Below are 24864 nucleotides of genomic sequence, written 5' to 3' on the forward strand. Positions count from 1 at the left end.
TAGTATAATTTCAAGTCAGGAATTGTGATGCTCCCTGCCTTGCCTTTGTTGTCCAGAATTACTTTTGCTATTCTAGGTCTCTTCTGATTCCAAATGAATTTTAGATTGTTTTCTCTAATTCTGTGATATATTCTATTGATATTTTTATCAGGATTGTGTTAAATCTGTAAAACAGTTTTGGAAGTATGGCCATTTTCACTGTATTGGTTCTTCCTATTCAAGAGCAAGAGATATTTTTCCATTTTCTGATATTCTCTTTGATCTCTTTTCTCAGAGTAGTTTTCAATGTAGAAGTGTTTCATTTCCTTTGTTAGATTGATTCCTAGATATTGCTTTTTTTTTTTTTTTTTAAGATGCTATTGGGAAAGGTGTTTTTCTGATTTGTCTCTCGGCGAGTTTGTTATTTATGTATAGGAGTACTATTGTTTTTGAGTGCTGACTTTGTATCCAGCTATGCTACTGAATTTGGTTATTAAATCTAGAAGTCTTTTGGTGGAATTTTTTTTGGTCTTTTATGTAGAGTATCATGTCATCTGCAAATAATGATAACTTCTTTCTTTTCTACCATTATTACTTTTATTTCTTTCTCTTGTCTAATTGCTCTAGCTAATGCTTCCAGAACTATATTAAATAAGTGTGGTGACAGTGGACATCCTTGTTCCTGACTTTAGAATGCAAGCTTTCAGTTTTTGTCCATTTAGTATAATTTGGCTCTTGGTTTGTCATAGATGGCTTTTATCAGATTGAGATAAAGACCATCTATTTCAATTTTCTGTAGGATTTTTTTTTATCATGAATGGGTGTTGGACTTTCTCAGATGCATTTCTGCATCTATTGAGATAATCATATGGTTTTTGTCTTTGTCTCTGTTAATATGGCATATTACATTTATTGATTTGCACATATTGAACCATCCCCATGTCCCTGGGATGAATCCTGCTTGCTGTGAATAATCTTCTTGATGATATGCTACATTCTGTTTGCCAGTGTCTTTATTGAGAATTTTTGCATCTATGTTCATTAGGGAACTAATGACCTATAGTGTTCTTTTTTGGTTGAATCCTTCTCTGGTTTTGGTAACAGGGTAATGCTTGCTTCCAGGAATGAATTTGGGAGTATTGCTTCCCTCTCAATTTCATTAAAGAATTTGAGAAGTAGTGATGTGGAAGTATCTTAAGTGTTCTCTACATTTCTTGTAGACTTCGTCAGTGAATCTGTCAGAGCCTGAGCTCTTTTTTGTTGGTAGTTTTTTGTTGTTGTTGTTATTATTATTATTATTATTATTTTTTTTTGGTACTGGGAATTGAACTCCAGACCTTGTACTTGTACTTGTGAAGCAGGAGGCAGAACCATTGAGCTAAATCCCTGGCCCCTTTTTTGATAGGTTTTTAATTGTATCTTGAATTTCATTGAATGATGCTGGTTTAGTGTTTTTTTTTTTATTTTGTTTTTTTGTACCAGTAGTTGAACTTAGGGCCTCGTGCTTTATTTAGAATTTTTATATCTTAATTCAGCTTTAGTAATTCATAGTTATTTATGAATATGTCCATTTCGTCTGTGTTTTCCATCTTATTAGAATACAGGTTCTTGAAGTAAGTGTTGATCTTCTGGATTTCTGCATGATCTGTTGTGATTTCACCCCTTTCAGTCCCAATTGCGTGGATTTAGTCTTTCTCTTTTTTGATAAGGTTGGCTAGGGTTTGTCAGTTTTATTTAATCCTTCAAAGAACCTGGGACCGGGGATTTAGCTCAGTGGTTCCATTGCCTGCCTCGCAAGTGCAATGACCCAAATTTGATTTACGATACCAAAAAAACAGAGATCCAATTCTTTGATTCATTGATTCTTTGTATTGTTTTCTAGTCTCCATTGCATTAATTTTTCTCTGATCTTTTTAATTTCCTCCCTCATGTGATCTTTGGGTTTGATTTTCTTTTCTTTTTCTAGAAGTTTGAGGATTAGCATTAGGTTATTTGAGCTTCTTCTGTTTTTCTGATAGGAGAACTCACCGCTATAATTTTTCCTTGTAGGACTGCTTTCATTGCTTCTCATAAGTTCTGATATGTTGTATTTACATTATCATTTAATTGTAGAAACTGTCTAATTTCTTTCTTTTATTTATTTATATTTTGTACCGGAGATCAAACTCGGGACGTTGTGCTTGCATGGCAGGCAGCAACACCACTGAGCTAAATCCCAGTCCTTCTTCTTTAATTTTTTCTGTGACCCATCGGTTTTTTGGGAAAGTGTTATTTAATTTCCACGTGTTTTTGAAGTTCTTCTGATTCCTTTTGCTATTGGTTTCCAATTTCATTGCACTATGGTCTGATAAAATGCATAGTATAATTTCAATGCCTTTCCATTTACTTAAGCATGTTTTATGAGCAAGTATGTGGTTTATTTTGGAGAATGTCCCATGTGCAGTTGAGAAGAATATGCTGATGTTGTAGGGTGGCACACTCTATAGATATCTACTAAGTCTATTTGTTTGGTTCAGTTCTAATATTTCATTGTTGATTTTTTTCTAGTTGATCTATTTGTGACAGTGGGGTATTGAGGTCCCCATTACAATTATACTAGTGCTTATTTGATTTTTCATATTAGGTAATATTTGTATTATATAATTGAGTGGGGTGGTATTTGGTGCATATATATTTATGATTGTTATCTCTTCCTCTTGGATTGTTCCCTTTACAGGGATGTAATGACTTTCTTTGTCTTCATCAGTCTTGGCTCTAAAACCACTTTGTCTGAAAATAGAATAGCTACCCCTGCTTTTTTCTGGGTTCCTGTCACATGGAGTATTGTTTTCCATCCCTTGACTTTCAGGCTGTGAATTTCTTTTGTAATTAAATGGGTTTTTTGTATGTAGCATTTTGTTGGATCTTCTTGATCCATTCTGCCAGTCTGTTTCTTTTGCTTGGTGAATTGAGACTATTAACATCAATGGTTATAACTGATATGTATTGACTTATACCTGTCATGTTATTTTCCTGTTATTGGTTCCTTTTTTACCCCCCTCTGTTTACTGTTTTTTCTTCCTTTTTTTTTAATGGTACCAGGGATCAAATTCAGGCCTTATGCACTTGTAATGCGGGCGGCAGAACCACTGAACCAAATCCCCACCCCACCCCGCGTTTAAATACTTGCCTTTCCTGGTGGATTCATTATGTTGGGGTTCATGGGGTTATACTCCTTGTTACCTTTTATTTATTTTTTCTTTTTTTTTTTTTTTCTGGTACCAGAGATAGAACTCAGGACCTTGTGCTTGTGAGAAAGACTCAGAATCACTGAGATAAATACCCAGCCCTCATTCTCTTTCTAGAATGTCTTTCAGAAAATTTTGGAGTGCTAGATGGGTGGTCATGAATTTCTTCAGGTGTTCTTTGTCATGGAAGTATTTTATTTCTCCAATTTTGAAAGATAGTTTTGTGGGATACATCAGTCTAGGTTGGAGATTTTCTTTTAGGGCTTCAAAGACATCACTCCAAGCTCTTTTTGACTTAAAGGTTTATGTTGAGAAGTCTGCTGTGAATCTGATGGGCTTTCCTTTATAGGTGATTTGTTTCTTTTCTCTAACAGCTTTTAATATTCTGTTCTTGTGTTGAATTTCTGGAATCTTGACTGTTACATGCCTTGGTGTAGATTTTATTTTAGATCGTGGCTAATTGGAGTTCTGTATGCCTTATGTATCTATATGTCAAATTATTTTTCCATGCTTGGGAAGTTTTCTGCCATTATTTCTGTGAACAGTTATTTTATGGCATTTGCCCTAGCTCCTGCTTTTTCATTAACTCTGATCAATCTTATGTTATTCTTTGTATCATGTAGCAGCTGTTGGATTGTTTTTACACAGTCCCTTGCTATATTTAAGAAATCTTTCTTGTCATGATCGCTAACTGCAATCCTATCTTCTATATCTGCTATTTTGTTCTAACATTGGCTCTTTCTGCTGAGTATACTTTTTGCTTCTTCTTCTTTTTTTTTCTGCTGACACACATGACTACTGGTGACCTGAGGCCTCCATGGAGAAATGCATCGGGGAACAGAGCAGTGAATACAGCACACTGCAGTGTTTGGTGAGTTATTCAGGTTCAGACATCCCCCAGGAGAGGGCAACTGGTTTCCCATGCAGTGAGTCTGGGCTCAGGGAGAAAGTGCACCTTGCCACCTTTTGCATTGAGGTCTGTCTCTTCACTCTCCCTGTGGGCTTCACTTCTCACTTCAGATCCTTGCTGGGTCATGGGGACCCAGTTTTCTTTCTTGTGTTGCTATATTCCAGCTTTGGGGCACCAAATCTCAAAGAGACTATTTCTGTACTGTTCACCACTCCCCCAGCATCTCAGAAGTTTCAAAAGTGGAGATTTCTGAATGTCAAGCTTAGAAGGTATACAAGTCTTGGGATTTTAGGTCCACTGTGCTTCTTTTATCAGTATATTGCAAATTATTTTCCCATAGCCTTATCACATTCAGTAAAAGTGATGCTCAATAGAGCTCATGAAGTATACCTTTAAGTGGTAAAGGTTAATTTGGTTAATCTCTTCTTACTCCCGTAAGAGGATATGATTTCTTCTGTTGGTTGCAATCGCAGATTTTTTAAAAATTAAAAAAATCCTAGAATATGCTAATTTTTTAAGGTTCAGCATTTCAGAATGCTCTGTGAGCCTTTCCTGTCTTTGTAGGATTAACTAGCCATTATGTTGTCTCCTGCCCACCTCCCCAGCCATGGAATTGTGCCCACATTATTGCTTATGAGTGAATTATTTTCCTTAATTGTTTCTGTCAAATCTGATATTGCAGCCATCCCCAACTGAAATACCAGATGGAAAGCCCATCTTTCTAGTGAAAATTGTTTCATTCCTCTTTATAACTTTTCCATTCCTTTTCTGTCCATTGCATCTGTATCAGAAGGCGATCAATCTTCCAACTGCCTTAGAAAGGGGGACAGCAAGGGCTATAGAAAAAGGGCAATAGAGACTTGCATAATTTCAAAGTACCTGGGGGGCCAGGAGGTCAGTGCCTCAGAGTGGGCAAGTATAAAGACACTCCAAGCTGGCCATTATTTATTGGGTACACAAAATGATTGAAGGGAGTAGTAGATGACTTAGGGAGTAGCAGTAGTCCTAGGTGGATGAAGATCTTGTGCTCATGAGGATCTTATATTGATGAGGGCAATAAGGAGAACATTCTTATGATAGTAGTGGGGCCAAGATAACAGGCTAGTAAAAGACTTGTCCTTCCCTCAGATGAAACCTTTCTCACTCTCTCTTTTTTTTATTATTATTATTATACTCAGTTCTCAAAGAACCAGAATGTCTTCAGCTGATGTATACTTGCCCTAGCCCTTGAGTGTCACAGTGTCACAGGACCATTGAAGCCTTAACTTGTGACCAGTGGCAAAACAGAGTTATGTTTCCACATGCCATGGCTGGCCCATGAGCAAGGTGGCATTAGATAGATACTATGGTCATCATACTTAAATTATAATATGATTTTTCCCCTAAAATTTCTGTAAATGGCTCTTGACACATCCTAAATGATTCAGGTAAGAATTTGAAATACATGTTTTCAGGCCCATCTTTGCACAGAGATAAGGAAACGTTTCTTTGAATTCTTTTTTTGCGATACTGGGGTTTGAACTCAGGACCTTTCGCTTTTGAAGCAGACGGCCACACTACTGAGCTAAATCCCTGGCCCTCTTTGAATTCTTTTTTGTTATTGGGTTGTGGGTTTTTTTTTTAAGGTGGGGTTTCAATATGCAGTTCAGGATGACTTGTATCCCAAACTGGCCTCACATTCAAGATAATCCTCCTGCCTCAGCCTTCTGAGTGTTGGGATCACAAGTATGTGCCACCATGCCTGGAATATATGTGGAATTCTTTTAGTGTAGAACAGACTGCTATTTTTTTCAATTTTTGCCCTATGAAATAAAAAAATTACTATACAATAGTAGAGTAGTACACTCTATAGTAGTATAGTTCAGTTACACTCACTGTGTGTTGAGGACAGAGATAAATTACAAACAGTTCCTATCTTCAAATTATTCATAGTGTAGTGTAGAAGCAGTCATATTGGGCAATATATACAGGAAGCATAGATGCAGTAATAGGAGTCTACACATATTGCAAAGGTACCCAAACAAGAGTGTGGTCAAATGTGGTAGGAGAGAGGCAAGAAAAGCTTCAGAGAAGAAGTGATACTTGAATTGAGTCCTAAAAAATGAATAGGTGAACTGGTTTGGTGACATATTTGTAATCCCAGCTCCTGGGAGGCTGAGGCAGGAGAATCACTGCAAGTTTAAGGCTAGCCTGGGATACATAGGGAATTCAGCCTTAATTACATTGCAAAAACCTATCTCAAACCTCCCCAAAATGATAAATAGGTGTTTATTAGGCAAAGAAAGCACACCCTAGAAGGAGATATGATGCTGTGATTCTTTAGGCAGTTAATAGGTATATCTGGAACAAATGATGAGACTCAAAAGGATATCAGGAGGCAAGGCATAGAAGACCTTTTAAACCATGCTAAAGAGTTTTGACTTCTTTTTTGTAGGGGGGACTGGGGATCGAACTCGGGTCCTGGTGCTTGTGAGGCAGGCAGCAGAACCACTGAGCTAAACCCCTGACCCGAGTTTTGACTTCTGTAGTTCCAAGTATTGAAATGATGTGATATAGAATTCCCAACCTGAAGTCAACCATGTAGAAATGCTAGATTAAAAGGTCTCCAACACAGAGCTGAGCCAAGAAAGGGAAATACTCAGGTGCCAGGAAGAGAGAGGAAATCAAAATTCAGCTGTAAGTGGGAGCTGAAGCCTATAGTTCCAAGGAGTTTTGAAACCAGATGTAATGCTTAGGGGCTGGAGTTGTAAGGACAGTGTCAGGGTAGGAGATAAGGCCTCAGGCTAATATGATGTGAGCTTGAAACTGACTCCCCGCATGAAGCTAGGAAACAGTGCAGAGCTACCATGTGTATAAAAAATGTGCTAGAAAAGTTCTATTTACTGGTCCAAGAAAACAATATAAAGATTGCAATTTTCTCAGGGTCTTGGATGGAAAAGAATTAGAGCCACATGCTTAATAGCGTGCATAAGTATATTTAGTTAAAATTCACACTACCTGAAAGCTGAAAAAAATTAATATAAAAGCTAGTTTAAAACCAGAAACATTCAAAACCTTGATATAGGCAAATCTGAGATCACACCTTAGGGCACCCAGGACTGCCATGGAAAACAGTCCCCTCTGAAGTAGGAAATCCTGGTGCACCACCTATAGACCCAGCACTTGGGAGGCTGATGCAGGAAGATCACCGTGAGTTCCAGGCCAGCCTGGGCTACATAGTGAGTTCAAGTTCAGCCTGAACTACATAGTGAGACCCTGTCTCAAAAAAAAAAAAAAAAAATCCCCTTTGAAGATGAATTCATAGTTAAAAATTACAAACTTTATAAGAAAATACCAGGAAGGAGATTGAACAGATGTAATAGACTCTTCATCCCAAGAAGTAGAGATAAGAAAACAGTCTGAAAGAGATCTTAAATATATCTACAGGGTTCACAGAGATAAAGAAATGAACAGCAATCCTAAGATAAAAATGAGCCAGTATGAAAAGAGAACAGGCAAGTTTGGAAGAAAATACAGAACTTGTACAATGAAAAAGATCCATTTGTTAGATCTGAAACACGTTGAACAGATTAAAAGTAGACAAATTGTAGCTGAAGAGAGTAATAGTATATTGGATGCTAGATGTGATGAAATCACTTAGAGTACACACAGAAAAACAGAAATATGAAAGGAAAGATGATATAAAAGGAGTTTTTGAAATAGAAGCTCATAAAGCAAAGGCATACATCTTTAAAATTGTAAGGATATACTAAAATGAAATGCAAGTTTAAACTAACTTTTGGGGGTGGGTACCAGGGATCGAACTTGGGACCTTGCACTTGCAAGGCAGGCCGCAGAACCACTGGGCTAAATCCCTGGCCTTAAACTAATTTTTAAGCTATAAAATAAAAACAAAGTTAAGAAAACTCAGTTTGTTACTAGAGGATAAGAAAAGAGAAAAGAAGAAAACCTATATTTAATTCTCAGTAATCCTAATAAATGCATAAACTAAGCATGTCTACTAAATGATAGAGATTCTCCCTTGGGTAGGGGAAGGGGAGAAAATAAAGCAGCCATAGTATATTTGAAGCATAATGACCCAGAAAAGAAGAAAGTAAAGGGGTGGAAAATATCTTTTTTTAAAAGTCTATCATAGATAGGAGTTCATTGAAGTATTGTTTATAACAGGAAAAACATAAGGGGAGAAAACCCCTAAATATTCATTAGGAGAATAGATTTCACAATTCTAAGCTATTTACATTCAAAAATAATGGAATACTATGCAATACTATTAAAAACAACTGGGATCATAAAATTCATTGAGTGAAAAAAGCATGATATTTATAGCTTCCTGTTGAAAATATCCCCTTATTTGGCTTTATTTATTTTTCATACCACTTGACTTTAATAATATTTTATATTCCACATCATAGAAAAGGACTTTGTTTTAGTTTTGACTGAGGCCCCTGAAAGTCAAGAACAAAGCAATAGGTAGGTATCAAACAATAGGTTCCCAAGTGAGATTCTGGACCATCTATGCAAGCCTTGTGAAGGCAGTCCAGGAAGACCAATTTTGGGATCCTGAGCCATCAGCTACTGAGAAGGTTGAATGTAAAGGAAGAGGGGAGAAAGAATGGCTTCAGAGTGAGTGTACTGAGTGTGCGTACTGTGGGAATTTCACATGGAGAACTTGACTTTAGTTTCTGGAGTTGGTGGGCACTTGGGAAAGTCTAAATGCAGAGAAAGTGACAGACTAATGCCATAGGGAGAAATGGCTACATCAGGAAGACTGCTACCTTCAGTATTTTTTTAGGACTAAAATTGTGAGCAATCATGGGAGAAAATTCTGGCTGGACAGAATTGGAGTTGAATTAATTGGCTGGGGTCACCAGGTTCCTGGGAAGGACAGTGGGATCCCTTCTGAGTCTATGAGAAGTGCATTACTAACTCCTGGGACTTAGGGGAGTATGTGTAAGTAGCTGGCTGGAAGAAGCATTTGCCCATGTTTTGGTACCACAGGTGAGCTCTTCAAGGAACCACAAAAGCTATCATCATATAAGTGCTTGCAATATCTGCCAGTTCATAGAGTGCCAAAAACTGAGTACATGGCGTCACTATAGAAAGTAAGCTTTTCCTTTCATCTCTTAAATTTACCCTCCCTGCTACAGTGAGCTTCTATGCTAGAAGCAGACCCCAGCCAAGAGTAGGAGGTGAGATTTTTAGCGGGAATACTTTTTTTTTCTATCAAACTACCTTATCAAATATGCATATAGGAAAATGCACAAATCCTAATTGTGTATCTTGAGAAATTTCCACAATGTGAACACACCAGCATCCAGATCAAGAAAACATTACCAGGATCTCAGAAGCCTCTGTTACCCCATCCTTATCCCTAAGAGTCCACCTCTCCAGAGTAATAATGATTGGAGACAAGATTTTTTATTTTATATTATAAAAGCAACTTTTTTTTTTTTTTTTTTTTTTTTGAGACAAAAAGTCACTGTATAGCCCAGGCTGGACTTGAACTCACTGTAATCCTCCTGCTTAAGCCTCCTAAGTGCTTGGATTACAGGCATGCACCACAATGCCCAGGACAATTTTTATTTTTGTCTGCCACTTTACTATTTTTTTAAAAAGTTTTTTGTTGAAATAGAAACTACAGAAAACCTGCAACACAAAGAACTTTCCCATCTCTTTCACCTGTATTCCTTAATTGCTGGTATTTGACACTTAAAGGAAAACTTTATATCAACTTTAAAATGGTAGTTTCATCTGGGAAGGGGAAGAGGGAAATAAGTTTGGCAAAAGGTATAAAAGATTTAAAATTTATAGTATTTTATTGTGGGAAACAGCAACATAGCAGCTATTTTCTTTCTTTTTGTGTCAGGGATCGAACTCAAGACCTTGCACTTGCAAGGCAGCTGTGGAACCACTGGGCTAAATCCTTAGCCCAGCTATTTTCATTGTAAATAGTAGGTTATTCTCTGTGAAACTTTCAAAATTCTTCCAAAAAAAGAGTTTGAGTATTCCCCTCTAGGAAGCGGGGAACTGAAGTGTGTTTTTTATTGTTGAAGTGAACTTGTCTTTATAACTTCTGCTCTCTGTCCATGCCTATGAATTAAGACACTTTTAAGTGAGCTATAAGGTTGATTCACCTTAGCATCCTTTTTCTTTTCTTCTCTTCCTTATTATCTCTCACTGCTAAGTGCCCAGTGGTATCTGACGTGGTAAGATTAAACTTGCACTTTTCCTAATAGATGCAACTCTCTTCCTGATTTGCAGTAAGTAGGACCTGCTTTTAAGCAATTACCCATCATTTGGGGCCATCAGACACACTGTGCTTTGGTTCAGGTCATGATCAATAATTCATATGTCAATAGGAGCCCCATTAGCTCAGGTGAAGGCAGATGTCTTTCTAATGAAAATGTTCCATTTTCCAAATGACTTTTCTTTTTCTCAGAGAGTTGTGGTCATAGAAGACATAAAAAGATGGAAAAGTATGTTGGAGCTTCCTGATCAAACCAAAGAGAACCTAGTCGAAGCCTTACGAGAATTAAAGAAGAAAATACCCTCCAGGGAAGTGTTAAAATCGACAAGGATAGGTATGTTACTTCTGAATTTTATGAAAAGTACTTCTATTTTGCCTCCTTCTTTTCTTCACACTTTCAAATAATAAGTTATCTGCCCTATATTTTTCAAATTATTTCTGGGAAAAGACTCTTTTTTTTTTTTTTTAATTCTCCAGTGGTTGCACAGAAAACAATTGAAATATACAAGCAAAAAAATATATAGGACACAAGGTCTACTTTTTTATTGTTATAATTTTGAGATGGTCTCACTATGTAGTTCAGGGTAGCTTTGAGCTCTCTATGTAGCCCAGGCTGGCCTTGAACCCACGGTGATCCTTCTGCTTCAGCCTCCCAGGTGCTGGGATTACCAGTGGGTAGCACCACACCTGGGCAACACCCACTTTTTGAAATTAGATACAGCAGATAAAGAATTACCCTGTCAAATTGCTATAAAAGTTTCTAAATGCCTACCTTCTATCCTGGTGACTAGTAATAGGTACCATTTTGAGTGTGCTTGATGCTGGGCGTGCAAAAATGAGTAAGACATGGTTTATTGCCTCAAGGATCTTAGAGTTTGGCAGGCAATACAGGCAGGTAGGCAAATGAGTAGAGTGAAAAACAGGGGTTATAAATAAGCACATCTAAATGTGGTGTTCTGGGTTCCATTCTGATCTAGACTAGTATGCTGCCACAAAGGACAGAGCAGTCACCTAAATCTGGTTAATTCAGAAAATGCTTCCAAGAGGAGGTGATGTTTCAGTTAAATCTGGAAAGAAATTTGGATTTCCTTTCCTAAGTAGAAATAACCTACACTTGCAGGGCCTGGTTTATAAAACAAAATGACAGCATCATTTGCCTTTGCATCATTTAGTACAGCTTTGGAGATAATTTCAAAGGTAAGTGAAGGACTATGTTGAATTGCCATTTTAGAACAGTGCACAACTGTGGGTAATATACAAGGGAGGGCCAACATGTGTTCCTCAAGCTGCTCCTAGCTTCCCCAGGGAGGCCAGGGCAGTTATTCACAGCTGCCGCTCTTGCCCTCCCTAGTGCAGCCATTGCCTCTTCTGCCTCCCCTTGACCTCTTGTTCCTGAGAAGCAGGAGAGACAGCCGCTTCTGACTGGCACTAACAGCTGGGAAGAGATGTGTGAAATCCCTAGAGGGACCCCCAAGAGTTTTAGAGTTGCACCCCTGTAATATAAACCAGAATCTGATAAAATTAGTTGCTTAGCGGACATAAAACCCTATCCTTCTAGCAAAGGAGATTCTCCCATCTGCTGCTGGATTTTCTGTCTTTATAGGTTGTGGTCACTAGAGGGCAATAAGTCCATTCATATGAGCAGATAAGGTGTTGCTGCCAGTAGGGGGTACTAGTGATTAATATTTGATGACATGTATTTATGTGCATATATGTATGTGCGTGTTCTTTTTTAGGCACACACCACAAATATCACATATGATCAGCTCTTAAATGACAATAAACTGAAATTGTCCTACAAATGTAGTTGGTGATTTTTTAAAAAATAATTTCTGTTTGGCATTTGAATACAGTTGTGAGTGTGCTTTCAAGAATGGGTGTGTCTGGTGTTTGGAGATTTCAGTTCAATCGTAATAATAAACTACAACCGGGGTTGACTTAGGAGGGGCTGGAAACCATCCAGCTTTTGAACTGTGGCCCTAAACCTCCCCTAAATTTGAGAGTATATGGAACACTGTATAGGAATTGCTTGGTTGTTTAAAAATTATGTCAGTTGAGTGCTGAAGATTTTATTTGGATCATTGCATGAGAATGTTTATATTCACCATCCATTAGCCTTCCTGCTTGTCCTTCTCCTGTGGGTTTTAAGGGACAAATATTTACTGAGTAAAGTCTTTGTCCTGGGAACTATGTCAGCATAATAATGGAGAGGTATAGTTCCTATCTTTTCGGAGCCTGAGGTCTAATGAGAAGACGGACAATTAACAACACCAGCATTCCATACAGTGTAATGAGTGTTCTGATGATGGGGAGCAGTGAGTTGAGGGTGTGTAAGTGTTGGGAAAAGGGAGAAGGTGTTGAAGACTGTCAGGCAGGAAGTACATCTTGCAAGCTGTACAGAGGGTGGAGGTGGGAGAGAACACGGTGCATTCCAGAAACCTGAAGAAGTTGTGTGTTTGAAATGCAATATGCGAGCGAGTATGTGGCAAGAAGGGAGGCTGGAGAGTCTAGGCCAGATGGAGAAGACTGCAAGCCATGCAAAACTGGGCCTGGTGATACATTAGTTATCTGTCATGGTGTGAAAAATTACCACAAAATTTAGCCGCTTAACAATACTTAATTATTTCACGCAGTTTTTCTGGGTGATTCTGGCTCTGTATATGTGGGGTTTTTTTGTTGTTGTTATTTTTGGGGTTTTTTTGGGGGGGTATCGGGGATTGAACTCAGGACCTTGTGCTCTCGAGCCAGGCAGCGGAACCACTGAGCTACATCCCTGGGCCCTCTGTGTGTTTTAAGAGGATTTGGTCAAGCTGTTTGCTGGGGCTGTGGTCACTTGAGGCCTGACCTTCTCCTCTTCCTCCTCCTCCTTTTTTTTTTTTTCTTTGCAATACTAGAGATTGAACCCAAGGCCTTTGCGGTGAGCTATATCCCCAGCTCATTTTTTTCTATTTTGACACAGAATCTCACCAAGTTGCCCAAGCTGGGCTTGAACCACAATCCTCTGGCTTTAGCTTCCCATAGAGTGTTGGAATTACAGGCATGCAGCACCATGCCTGCCATATTTCTTTTTATTTATCCTAGATATGTTACACTTTCTAGACCTGCAGATTGACATTCAGTTGTTGGGGATGCACAGTCATTATCTCTTCAGAAGTACCTCTCTCTTACTGTTTCTCTTTCTGAGATTCTACAATTTGGTGTTAAGCCTTCTATTTTCTATGTTCTTTACCTTGTCTGTCATTTTTTTTATCACTTTATCTTTCAACATTCTAGGCAATTTCTTCAGACATACTGTATATTTTCCAATCCACCAATTCTCTTGAACTGATTCTTTTTAACCTGTTCATTGAAAATTTTTTATTCAAAAACTTTTTCATTTTTGCAGGTTTCCTCTTTTCCCTAAATGTGACCCTTATTGATGCTATTTGTACATTTGTTTCTTGGAACATTTATTTATTTATTTATTTATTTATTTATTTATTTATTTATTTATTGGTGCTGGGGATTGAACTCGGGTCCTTGCTCTTGCAAGGCAGGCCACCGAACCACTGAGCTAAATCCCCAGCCCCTTGGGACATTTAATATGTAGCTCTTCTGTATTCTTTTTTTGTGTGTGTGTGGTACTGGGGATCAAATTCAGGACCTTGCACTTGCAAAGCAGGTGTGGTGCCACTGAGCTAAATCCCCGGCCCACTGTTCTGTATTCTTCATCTGACTAGCCTCATAGTTGTAGTCCTTGGGAATTTAAATCTGTTGTTTATTATTTCTGCTTACTCTCATAGTGCTTGTCCACCTGTGTGCTTTTTTATTTTTAGTTGGGAGTGTATGTCTTTATTTTAGTATATGAGTCCTGTGGGACTAAATTGGAGAAGCTTCTCTCTAACTGGGATAGCTGCTGCTTTTGTTTCTGACAATAGTCAGGCCACCTATGGCCTAAGATACTTTAGCATGTTTCAAGGAGCCAACCTCAGCGTGGCAGGACTGAATTACCTCTCCCATTTTATCACCCATCCAAGGTTAAGTATTTCAGCAACACTGCTGTTGGTATATGTTCCTAGAGTGTCCCCATTCCTCCCTAAGCCTCTTTTCTAACCTTTGCTAACTTTTTAGTTGATAGGAATGAGGTAGCTTTTATCCAGGATCTAATTGTTCTGCAGCCATACATGTAGCCTGAAAGTTTGCTCTTTAATCTAAAAATAAGAGTGTTATTATTGAAGAGTTTTGAATAGAGGTATGATACATTCAGATTTCATTTTAGAAAAATCTTATCTAGTTGGAGATCTCTAAAGGGTTGGAGAGAAGCAAATCTAAAGGCAGGAGGCCCAGGTAGGAAGCTACTGAAATAGTCTGAGGGTGGCTAGGGTGTAGTAGGAGTCATGGGGATGCAGAAATGTAGTTGGAATTAAGAGATATGCATGTAATAAAGCCAGGCAACCTGGAGAGTGATTAGATGTTGGGAGTGAAGATGAGGAGTGAAGGCCGGAGTCTAGGTTTCTGATACAGTAGAAGGTTTCTGCTAAGGGCAAGTAGTGGGTGATCATGACGGTCATTGTGATAGAGAACATCAGCTTTGAAAGTAGGGAAGTAAGTTCTGCTTTAGACTTCTTGTGTTTGATGTACTAAATATCCTGGAGGAAACGGCCAACAGGATGTTGGCTGTACAAGACTGAACTATTAAAAAGATTTGTAAAGCAAAGAATCAAGTCCCAAATCCCGATGCACATTGTGTTTAAGGGACTTGTAGAGGGCAAATGAAAAAGTGTGACCAGAGAAGGAGAAAGGAAGCAGAGGAAAGCACTGTTGTGGAATACAGAGGAAAGAATGTTTTTGTGGGCAGAAGAAGGGTTGGCCAGCAGTGGCCACAATTATCAAGGGGCCAAAAAAGCTTAATCTAAAACTTCCACGCTGGATTTTGCAGAATAAAGTCCGTATTCTGTTAGGACAGTTTCAAAGGCAAGATAAGGGGTGCAAGCTTGGGGAAGTAGGAGGAGGTACAGAAATGAGACTGGAAGTAGACAAATCTTCTGAAAAGTTCAGGGCTGAAATAACAGAGGTGATAATGAGAAAGGATATGGAAATTGAAGAAAGTTCTGGTTTTCAAGATAGAAGAAAATCTTATAGAAAGAGAGACAGAGAAAGAAATCTGTTCATTTCGTTTTACCTTTTCAATGAATCATCATTAGCAACTGTGAGCTTTGGGGAAAAACTGTTATTAGAACTTTTAATGGTTTTAAGCTATAGAATCATATGATTAGAGTTTCTGGTAGCTAAGAGAAGAATGTGTGGGAAAGGAGTGATAACAGAGAGAGGTCAGGTAGGAAGTCATTCAGATATTCATTCAACTAATATTTATTGAATGCCTGCCCTGTACCAGGCACCGTCGTGGATGCCTGAGAGCAAACTTGGTAAAAATCCCTACCCCTGTGAGGTTTACATTCTAGTGAAGACACAGGCAACAAAGAGACATGAGTAACTGGTATAGTTATTATAGAAGGTGACAGCTGCTGTGGAAAAAAGAAAAAAATAGAGCAGGTACAGGGTGACGAATGTGTATGGGATGGACAGGGGCAGGTCTGGTGGAAAGGTTGAAGGGGCAAACCCTTGAAAGAGGGCCGGGAGTGAGCAGTCATGGAGACAAGCTGTGAATGGCTCTAGTCGTCCTGGTGAGACATGATAGAAGCGTGGGGCCTGAGAGAATGGAGAAGAGAACCAGCTCTTTAGAGGACCCAGTGAGGGAGCATGGACTCAGCAGGACTGGTCTTGGAGCCCAGTGCTGCTTGCTTCGTCACCACTGGTGTCCTTGCACTGGCTGGCTCTCTCTGCCTTCAGACATGTTCAGATCCTCCCCTTTGTCTTTGCCACTTTTCCCAGACACCTTGTTACTGTTTTGCCTTTTATAGTTGAATTCCTTTAAAAACGATCTATACTGACAACTCCCACTTCTGGCCCTCTTGCTCCTTTGCTAACCTTTCTAAGCGGGTTTTTCCCCTCTTGCAGGACACAAGTGATTTCATTCTTAGTTCTCTTCTTCCTGAAACTGTGAATGTGAGACCATTGATTATCCTCTTTTCTGTTGACAGATGTGCCTTAGTTACTTTCTCAGTGCTAACACACAGCACCTGACACCTGCAACTGCAAGGAGGAGGGGTTCATTTTGTCTCATGGTTATAGCCCACATTCGGCTGGCTCCAAGGCAGGGTGACGTGGCAGAGGGGCAGAGGAAAAACTGCTTACCTCATGGCAGCCCTGAAGCAGAGAGAGAAGGGAGGAGCTGGGAAGGGAGATGAAACCCTTCTAAACTATGCCCCCAGAGACAGGCTCTTCCTACTGGACCCTAACTTCCCACAGCAGCAGCTGTACTGCCTCCCAGCAGTCCACTCGCCTTCCAAATACATGAAATTTAAGGAGCCTTTTTTTTTAAAAAAAAAAAAAAAAAAAAAGATAGTTTAGGCTGGCCTTGAACTTGTGGCAATCCTCCTGCCTCAGCCTCCCAAGTGCTGGGATTATGGGTGTGTGCCGCCATGCCTGACGGGAGAAGGGCATTTTAGATCTAAACCATAGCGATAAGCGATGCTAAACTGACTGCCAATTTTGTATCTTATTGAAACTGTTTTCTTTATACTTCTTATCTCAGTTTGTAATTACTTGTTTCATTATTTATTTTTATTTGCTGTGCAGTAACTCCATGCCAGTAGAACCATGCAATTTTATTTACCAGATATTTCATGCTTTAGTATATAACTGAAGCTCAGGATGTATTTGTCAAATTAATGAAAAGTAACAAGGCTGGGCAAGATTTTCTCTACAGCTTTTCTAGCCTGCCATCTTCCTATGTCTCACTTCCCCATTTCTTAAGTCTTTGTCACCTTTTCCCTAGAGAGAGTGCTTTTCTGTGACACTTAGCCCTCCATCTTTCGTTGCTTAGCCAGAAAACTAGCCCACCTCTCCCACTTGATGGGGCCTTCGTTCAGATACCTCTTGGTTATGCATCTCCAGCCTTGAACCTTTTTTTTTTGGTTTTAAAGCACCTTGAGATTTATTTTGAAGACCACAAACCAAAAATGAAGTATTTTAAGTAATGCAAATCCAAATCAAATGGTAAAAAGTTCTAGCTACTTTATAAAAACTATTACAATAATTTAAATAAAAGCATACCAATTTACATTAATTTTCTATTTTTTTCCAAAAGTTCCCCACTCAAAGGAAAAAAAACTCCCAAACCCAGTAGTTCCGGACTTCATCAATTCTCTCAATCCATTTTTGAGTCTTAGATTTTTTAGAAAGGTTGTTCCACTTTATACTCCTATATTTTTAAAATCTTACTAATGTAATACGTAAAAGTAGCATCTTGTTTTCGTTTGCTGTGTAGAATGAATCATTTGTCATGTGGTAATTGGCACTTTGTCCTTTCTTTTTGTATATGTCATTTGTGTTCTTTGTCCATTTACTGTTGGGAATTTTTAAGTTTTCTTACCTGTTTCTATGAGCTCTGTAAATCCATTTAGCTGCCTCAGTTTATGAACAAAGAAACTGAGTCGCAGAGAATGGAAGTGACTGATCCAGGGCCGCAGAAATGCAGTCAGAAAGAGATGCAGTGAGAACCCAGGTCCTTTGGAACAGTGCTCCTCCCTGGCTCGAGACCATGCTGTGTCCCTGACCCAACCATATGTGCCTTTATTTTATTGGACCTTCTGTGCGGATTCTGCCATCTGCTCAGACTTACTCTTTTAAAACTCGTTTAGTTCTTTTTCTTCTGCACCTCAAATGGGAGTTTACGCCTAGTGTTTCCACTTTAGTCAATTCCCTAACATTTGTCCCCTGATCTGAGTTTTTTGGTGGAAATCTCCAGTGGGAAGTTGGGGTTGTGGGATTGAAGCTCAGATGGAAATTTTAGGCTAGATGCATGTTTGGAAGTCATTTTTTAGGAAGTGTTTGTGTAAAGTTACCTGAATGGATAAATTCTCTGGGTAAAAGGAATGTCCAAAGCACTGAAGACTAAGTCGGGGAGAAGCTACAGAGGGGCAGTGGCTTGAGGCTGAGGAGTGCAGTTAGAGTGGGAGAAAGGCAAGGGAGTTTAGTGCCGCACAGGCCAGGGCGGAGGAGTGTTTCAGAGTGAGGGGGAGAGAGTGGTCTCTGTCCCCAGATGATGTGGGAAAGTGAGGGCCAGCTGGGGAAAAGTTTTGGATCTGGCAGTTACAAGGAGTCTGTGAATGGATACCTTTATTGTAAAGAAAGCCAGCGGGCAGGGGGCATCGAGGGAAGAGCTGATGAGGCAGTGGCATGGACCACGAGCCTGGCCTGGAGAGCGGCCATGTGCCTGCCACCTTGCAGTGCTGCCTGTGTAAATATTCTGGGGGGAGGTTTATGCATGCCTATTGGTCTGCTTTCAGAGATGCCTGATTTTCATTTGTGATTAGATAACAACTAAAAAAAAAAAAAAAAAAAGGCCCACCTGTATTTATAAAGTGTGTTCACATCTCTGACCCTTTTGACCCCTGTGACAATTCTTCAAAGTCAGTGTAGCTATTTTCTCCATCTTTCACATGGGAATATTGAAGCCTGGAGAGTTTCACGTATATTGCCTCAAGTCAGACAGCCAAATAAATGACAGTGCTAAGATGTTCTCCTGCCGCGTTCTGCCCCCTCCAGAGCCAAAAGCTGGCGAAGAGCTAAAGTCCAGGTGTTGGCTGTGGTCATTTCTAGAGGTGTCGGGATAGTCTGTTCCCTTGCCTTTTCCAGTTTCCAGGTGCTGCCTGCATTTCTTGGCTTGCATTTCTACTTTCCTCCATCCTTAAAACTAGCAAATGATGAGTTGAATTCTTCTCACAGCTCACCTCTTTGCCCTACTCTTGCCTTTTATTCCACTTTTTTCTCCTTTCACTTTAAGGATTTATGATTAGATTCGGTCCCATCTGGAAAACTTCAGGGTCTTTAACCTTAATTACATCCTCAAAGTCCCTTTTGCCACGTAATGTGATCACAGATTCTGAAGATTAGTGCATGCACATCTTATGGGGCCATTATTTTGCCCACCACACTCCTCAGATTATGCCACACTATTTCAGGTTTCTGTATTCTTATTTACTCTGCTTTTTGCTCAGCTCCCATCACCTTGAGTCATTGTCAGGACCTAGGGTACATATTGCCCCTTTCATGTGTTCCTGGTCAGCCGATGGACTCTTCTGTCCTTTTGGCCTCCAGCGGGCTTCCCTGTTCAGTACCATCTTGGGATCTGTAATACGTTCATGCATTCATGTGGTTAGTTGTCTTTCCTATGCTTAGACCTGCTGGGAGCTCGTTCCTGCAGGTGAGTGTTTCACTCAATATTTGATCCCAGTGCAAAGCACAGGCCGTGGTACCTACCTAGTGTTTGGTAATATTTATTAAATGAGCAAAGGACTGCTTCCTATAAGGGATTTGTCTTAACAACGTGCTGGGATGTACAAACCCCTTAACCTTACACCCAGGGAACCTACCTAGGTCCTAAGACCAGCCAATGGCACCATTTACTTTAAAGCATAAACTTTGTAGAGCAAATAATGACTTTTTGCAGATCATTAACTTCCTTGATGTAGCTACTGACCAACTTGTGACCTTGGGGAAAGGTCATGGAGTCTTATTATTTCCATTTGAATTAGGAGGAAGAAGGGCTGTCTGATCAGCAGAGGCAACAGTGTGGGGTTAAAGCAGAGGCCCTGGAGTCAGACTGCCCCTATGTGTATGGTACTGGACACCTGGCCCTGCTTTTTGCCAGTGTTGCCTGTTACTTGGCCTGTCAGTTCTTTCCCTGTGAAATGGAGAATTGTGATAGCACCTACTTCATAGGGTTATTCTGAGTGTTATTACATGAGTTAGGATATGTAAAGTATGTATCCTGGTAGCTGGTGATCATTAATGGTATCACAAAATTCCCTTTTTGTGTTCTGAACTGTTTGATTCTGTGTGTTTTTCCTGAGAGCCTCCCAAACCCTCCCACTTCTCTTCCTGCCCCACTTAATTGCCTTTCTCTATTTCACCCTTTGGAGATTTTGCCCTCTGGCTAATAAGTCTTGAATCACCTACTCACACATGCACACTCCCTCTATTCCTAGTCCTGCTGTCCCTGATGTTTAAATATTCTAACAAGGGCTGAGGGGGTAGCTCAGTGATAGAGTGCTTGCCCAGCATGCGCAGGCCTTAGGTTTGATCTTCAGCACCAAAATAAATAAATAAATAAATAAATATTCCAGACAGAGGGAGTTGTATGAATTAAGGCACAAGAATGTAGGAAGGCCAGTCAGTATGACCCAAAACAGGAGCACAAAGGCTGCTTTCCATAGGTATAACGTAGTGTGTGGAGAAAATGACGTGGGAGAGCAGGGAGGAAAGAAGGCAGTATGATGAGAAGTAACCGAAGAGATTCAGGACATCCATTGCTTTGCTATTCAATGATACCTCAGATATTGAACTCAATTCGTTCATAATTCGTGTTTGAACACCAAAAAGTTTGAAAACCAAACATACTTTTCTCTTAAGAAATAATGGAGGCCAGAGATTTAGCTCATCGGTGCCACTGCCTACCTTACAAGCACAAGGTCTTGAATTCAATCCTGGGTACCAAGAAAAAAGAAAAGAAAAGAAAAAAATGAAAAAGAATGGATAACCCAATCATCGGCTCTGAGGCCCAAAACGTACACTTATAAATTCATTTTTTCAGGACTTTTAACAAATTTCACAGTGAGTTCTTTAACTCTGTTGTGGTTCTCACAGTTTTCCTCTTAGCTTTACTGCTGGTTTTACTAACTTTCTTTGGACCCATGGTTATGATATTTTACACAAATAAAGTGCGCAAAAAAGAAAAATAAAAAAGCAGAGTGGTGAATGTTTGAACGCACTAACACAACCACTATATGTTGTCTGGGCAAGAACATCACTCTTTGTGTCAGTGTTGAGACTTAATGCATGATTCACTTTCGGCCATACAGGTTTTTTCAAGTCAGATTTTCAATTGACTGTCTAGCAAAGTTACAAACACTGAGCAGACTTTTTCAAACTTGGCTGTTCAAGTAGTGGAAAGTTTGAGCTCAGAGCTGTTCAACCACAGAGGTATCACTATATTTAGAAATTAATTTGAGATTATGGAGGAAGATTGAAGGATTATTGGTAAGGGTCTGATATGATTAAATTGTCTTTAAAAGGTTTTGTTTTGTTTTGTTTTTGAGACAGGGTCTCTCTATGTAGTTGAGACTGACCTGGAACTCACTATATATAGCCCATGCTGGTGTCGAACTCACAGTGATCCTCCTGCGTCAGCCTCCTGAATGCTGGGATTGCAGGCGTGCTCCACCACAGCCCACTAAAAGGTTATTTTTTACTTAAGCACAGAGGACAAATTAGAGAGGACCAGGTTGAGGACAGAGATTGGTCAATAAACTACTGCAGTAGACAGTGGAGAGATGATTAGAAGCTGAGTCAGGAGAGTGGGAATGGATAGGGAAGGAAGGAGGAAGGGAGAGAGGTGTAGAGAGTGTTAAGGAAGTGGCTCTGTGTGACGTGGAGTGACTGGATAAACATAAGGAGAGAGGAAGGGCAGAGTGTAAAATGGCAGATGGGGGTGCCATTGTGTGACAATAAGACTGCATTAGACTTAAGAATAACAGGTGGAGACAGCTAGTAAGGGCCTGAGTATTTAGGTCTCGTGCAGAGTGCGAGCCTTTGGTTGGAGACACACAGTTGGAAGTCATCTGCTTCCAGGTAGAGCCTGGGCCACAGGAGTGGGTGAGACTATACAGGGTAGGCAGGTGGAGGAAGAGAAACGGCAGCGCCTAAGCGAGTTCATAAATAATTAAAGGTAGGACAGAGGGTCAGCACCTAGCAGAAGGGAGAGAAGGAAGAGGAGAACCAGTAATAGGTGGTATCTCAAACAGCAATGGAAGAGGGTGTTTCAGAAGAAAGCAGGCCTCACGGAGTCAGACGCCGCATGGAAGCTAAGCAATGTTGGGACAGAGAAGTCCACTGAATTTCTCAAGGAGGCCACCAAGGGACTTCTGTGTCTTCGTTCCTCAGACATAAAGCTGTGTCCGTAGTGCTTCTCTGAGGGAAGAAAAGATTAGGCGAGGATCGCGTAATGGGCAGGACCTCTGTTCCAGAGAACTGAGAACACCTTGGTTACAGCGCAGCCCATGTGGCTGTGAGCTGAACTGCATGGGGACACAGTCCTACTACTCATGGAGACGCCTTAATACATTTGTTATAAATTCTTTAAGACTTTTTTCTCTGCATATAAACAAATATGGTGTTTGTATGTCTACACATATGTAACTTTAAAAATAAATATTGGCTCATACTGTGCGAGCTCTTCTGAGACCTGCTTTTTCCACTTAACTGAATGCCATGATAATGTTTTTCATGTTACTATGTGGAGAGCTATTTCAGTTTTTTTTTTTGCGGTGGGTTGTGGTTTTTTTGGGTTTTTCTGGTACTGGGGATTAAACTCAGGTCCCTGTGCTTGCCAGGCAGGTGGCGGCCCCACTGAGCTAAATCCCCAGCCCCTATTTCAGTTTTTAATGGCTATAAGGTAGTTATTGTTTAAATGGACTGTAATTGTTTTTAACAAATTGGATCCTTAACGATGAGATTGTAGGTTTGTTTCTAGCTTTTCACAATCTGAGCCAGGGCTGGGGTGAGTATTTTTGCACACATGTCATCTGCACACTTGCAAGGTAAAGCGTAGCCTGAATTATAAGGATTGTGTCCTACTCATCTCAGTCCTCACCACCAGGCATAGAGTCAGTGCTCAGTAAGACTGTTACAGTGCTCTGAATTTAGGTCCCTGGAGTTTTGCAATATCTTATTTATCTTTGTATTTTTAAATTTTTATTAAAAATTTTTGGAGGGTGCTGGGGATTCAACCCAGGACCTCGAATATGCTAAATGTACATTCTACCACTGATCTATACCCCACACCCACCTTTGTATTTTTAGCATCTACCACAGTAACCAACAGCACAAAAAAATTGTTTACTGAATAAGTAATCTCAAGGATATAGAGAATTCTACCTTGAAAAGGAATGCTTCCAGTAGTGATTTCTGTTTTTAAGTGATGTGTGTTTCAAAAGCACTTTCCTAAGCGTTGCTAGCTAGGAAACACCTTTAGACATTTCTAATGAGTGCTCTCTACCTCTTTCCCCTCCTTTTCCTCTTCCTCATCGTATTGATGAACTCCTTTTCCTGGTCAGTAGAAAGACTAGATAAAAATTCTTGTAAGTAGTTGGTGGTTAGATTGAGAAGTTAAAGAATCTATTATGTAATCTTTCTCTTCTTTTTCACATTACTTTTTTTTTTTAACGCCCATGATTTTCTTCACAGAACCTTTAAGAGGGAATAGTTCCTTGTTCAAATCCTGCATGGCTGGTGTCTGGTGTAGTCCTTACCATAAGTAACCAGGAAATTCATGGGGAGTAAAGGAATCCAGCTGTGGTGGTCTATGTACTTGGCATAATTGCAGGAATTTAAAAAATTTTTCCTATTTCCAAATTTACATTTCTGCCTCCCTTTGTCCTGTGGTGCATTTTAAATTATTATACATTAAATCCTTTTCTTTCTTTTTTTTTTGCTTTTGCTTTTGCTTTTTGAGTTCCCCAGGCTGTCCTCAAACTTTTAACCCTCCTGCCTCAGCCTTCCAAGTAGCTGGGACTATAGGAACATTCCACTGCACCTGACTTTACATTAAATTATTTTATTATTATTATTATTATTATTATTATTATTATTATTATTATTTGGTACCAGGGATCAAACTCGGGATCTTGTGCTTGTGAAGCAGGCAGCAGAACCACTGAGCTAAATCCCCAGCCCTACATTACAGGGTCTGTTCTTCTTAAAAAATGTATTAATACATGTTTGCAGTACATAACGATTGCATAGATTACATAACACATGCCAATTCTTTTTGTTTTTCTTTTTTCCCCTTCCCCTCAACCATACACCCCCTTTTTGGGGGGGTTGGTTTTTTGAGACAGGGTCTCACTATATAGTTGAGAATGACCTGGAACTCACTATGTAGCCCAGGCTGGTCTCTTAACTCACAGCAATCCTCCTGCCTCAGCCTCCTGAGTGCTGGAATTACAGGCGTGCGCCACCATTCCTGTCCCCTCTTTTTTTTTAAAAGTGTCTATTCTGAGCTTCATTTTTTGTTTCAAGGATCCATTTATTCCTTTTTGAATTGGTTTATATAATTTTAATTGTTGTTGCTTTGTAATGTATTCTAATCTCATAGGGCTATCAGTACCTCATAACTTCTGTTTTCAAAATAGGATTTTATATTCTTGCTCAATTGTAGTTCTAGAATAAGTCTAGATATATTTGGTTATATTCTAATAAAAACAGCCTATTAAGATTTTTTGATTGAGATTACATTAAAACTATAAGTTAATTTCTAGACTGACATTTTTTGTGCTTATAATTTCCGTCTCTTATGGTATATTTACTCCTTCCCATTTTTTTTTTTTTTTTTTTTTTGT

At 39.5% G+C, this 24864-nt stretch overlaps 1 protein-coding gene across 3 annotated transcripts in view; it reads left to right on the forward strand.

The window, feature by feature from the left end:
- The window catches only part of Tceanc2 (transcription elongation factor A N-terminal and central domain containing 2), a 40033-nt gene that overhangs the window by 3388 nt on the left and 11781 nt on the right, over positions 1–24864 (forward strand). The window contains exons 3-4 of one of the 3 annotated variants that reach the window (XM_010610374.2): positions 4018–4077; positions 10556–10697. In XM_010610374.2, the coding sequence (XP_010608676.1) occupies positions 4024–4077; positions 10556–10697 (196 nt within the window). In that variant the 5' untranslated portion in view covers positions 4018–4023. Of the gene's footprint in view, positions 1–3921; positions 4078–10555; positions 10698–24864 lie in introns of those variants that run through there. The other 2 variants (XM_010610375.3, XM_010610373.2) reach the window with 2 other exon arrangements.

Source organism: Fukomys damarensis, unplaced genomic scaffold (assembly GCF_012274545.1).
Source record: "Fukomys damarensis isolate Sample0158 unplaced genomic scaffold, DMR_v1.0_HiC HiC_scaffold_23, whole genome shotgun sequence".
Classification (NCBI taxonomy): Eukaryota; Metazoa; Chordata; class Mammalia; order Rodentia; family Bathyergidae; genus Fukomys; species Fukomys damarensis.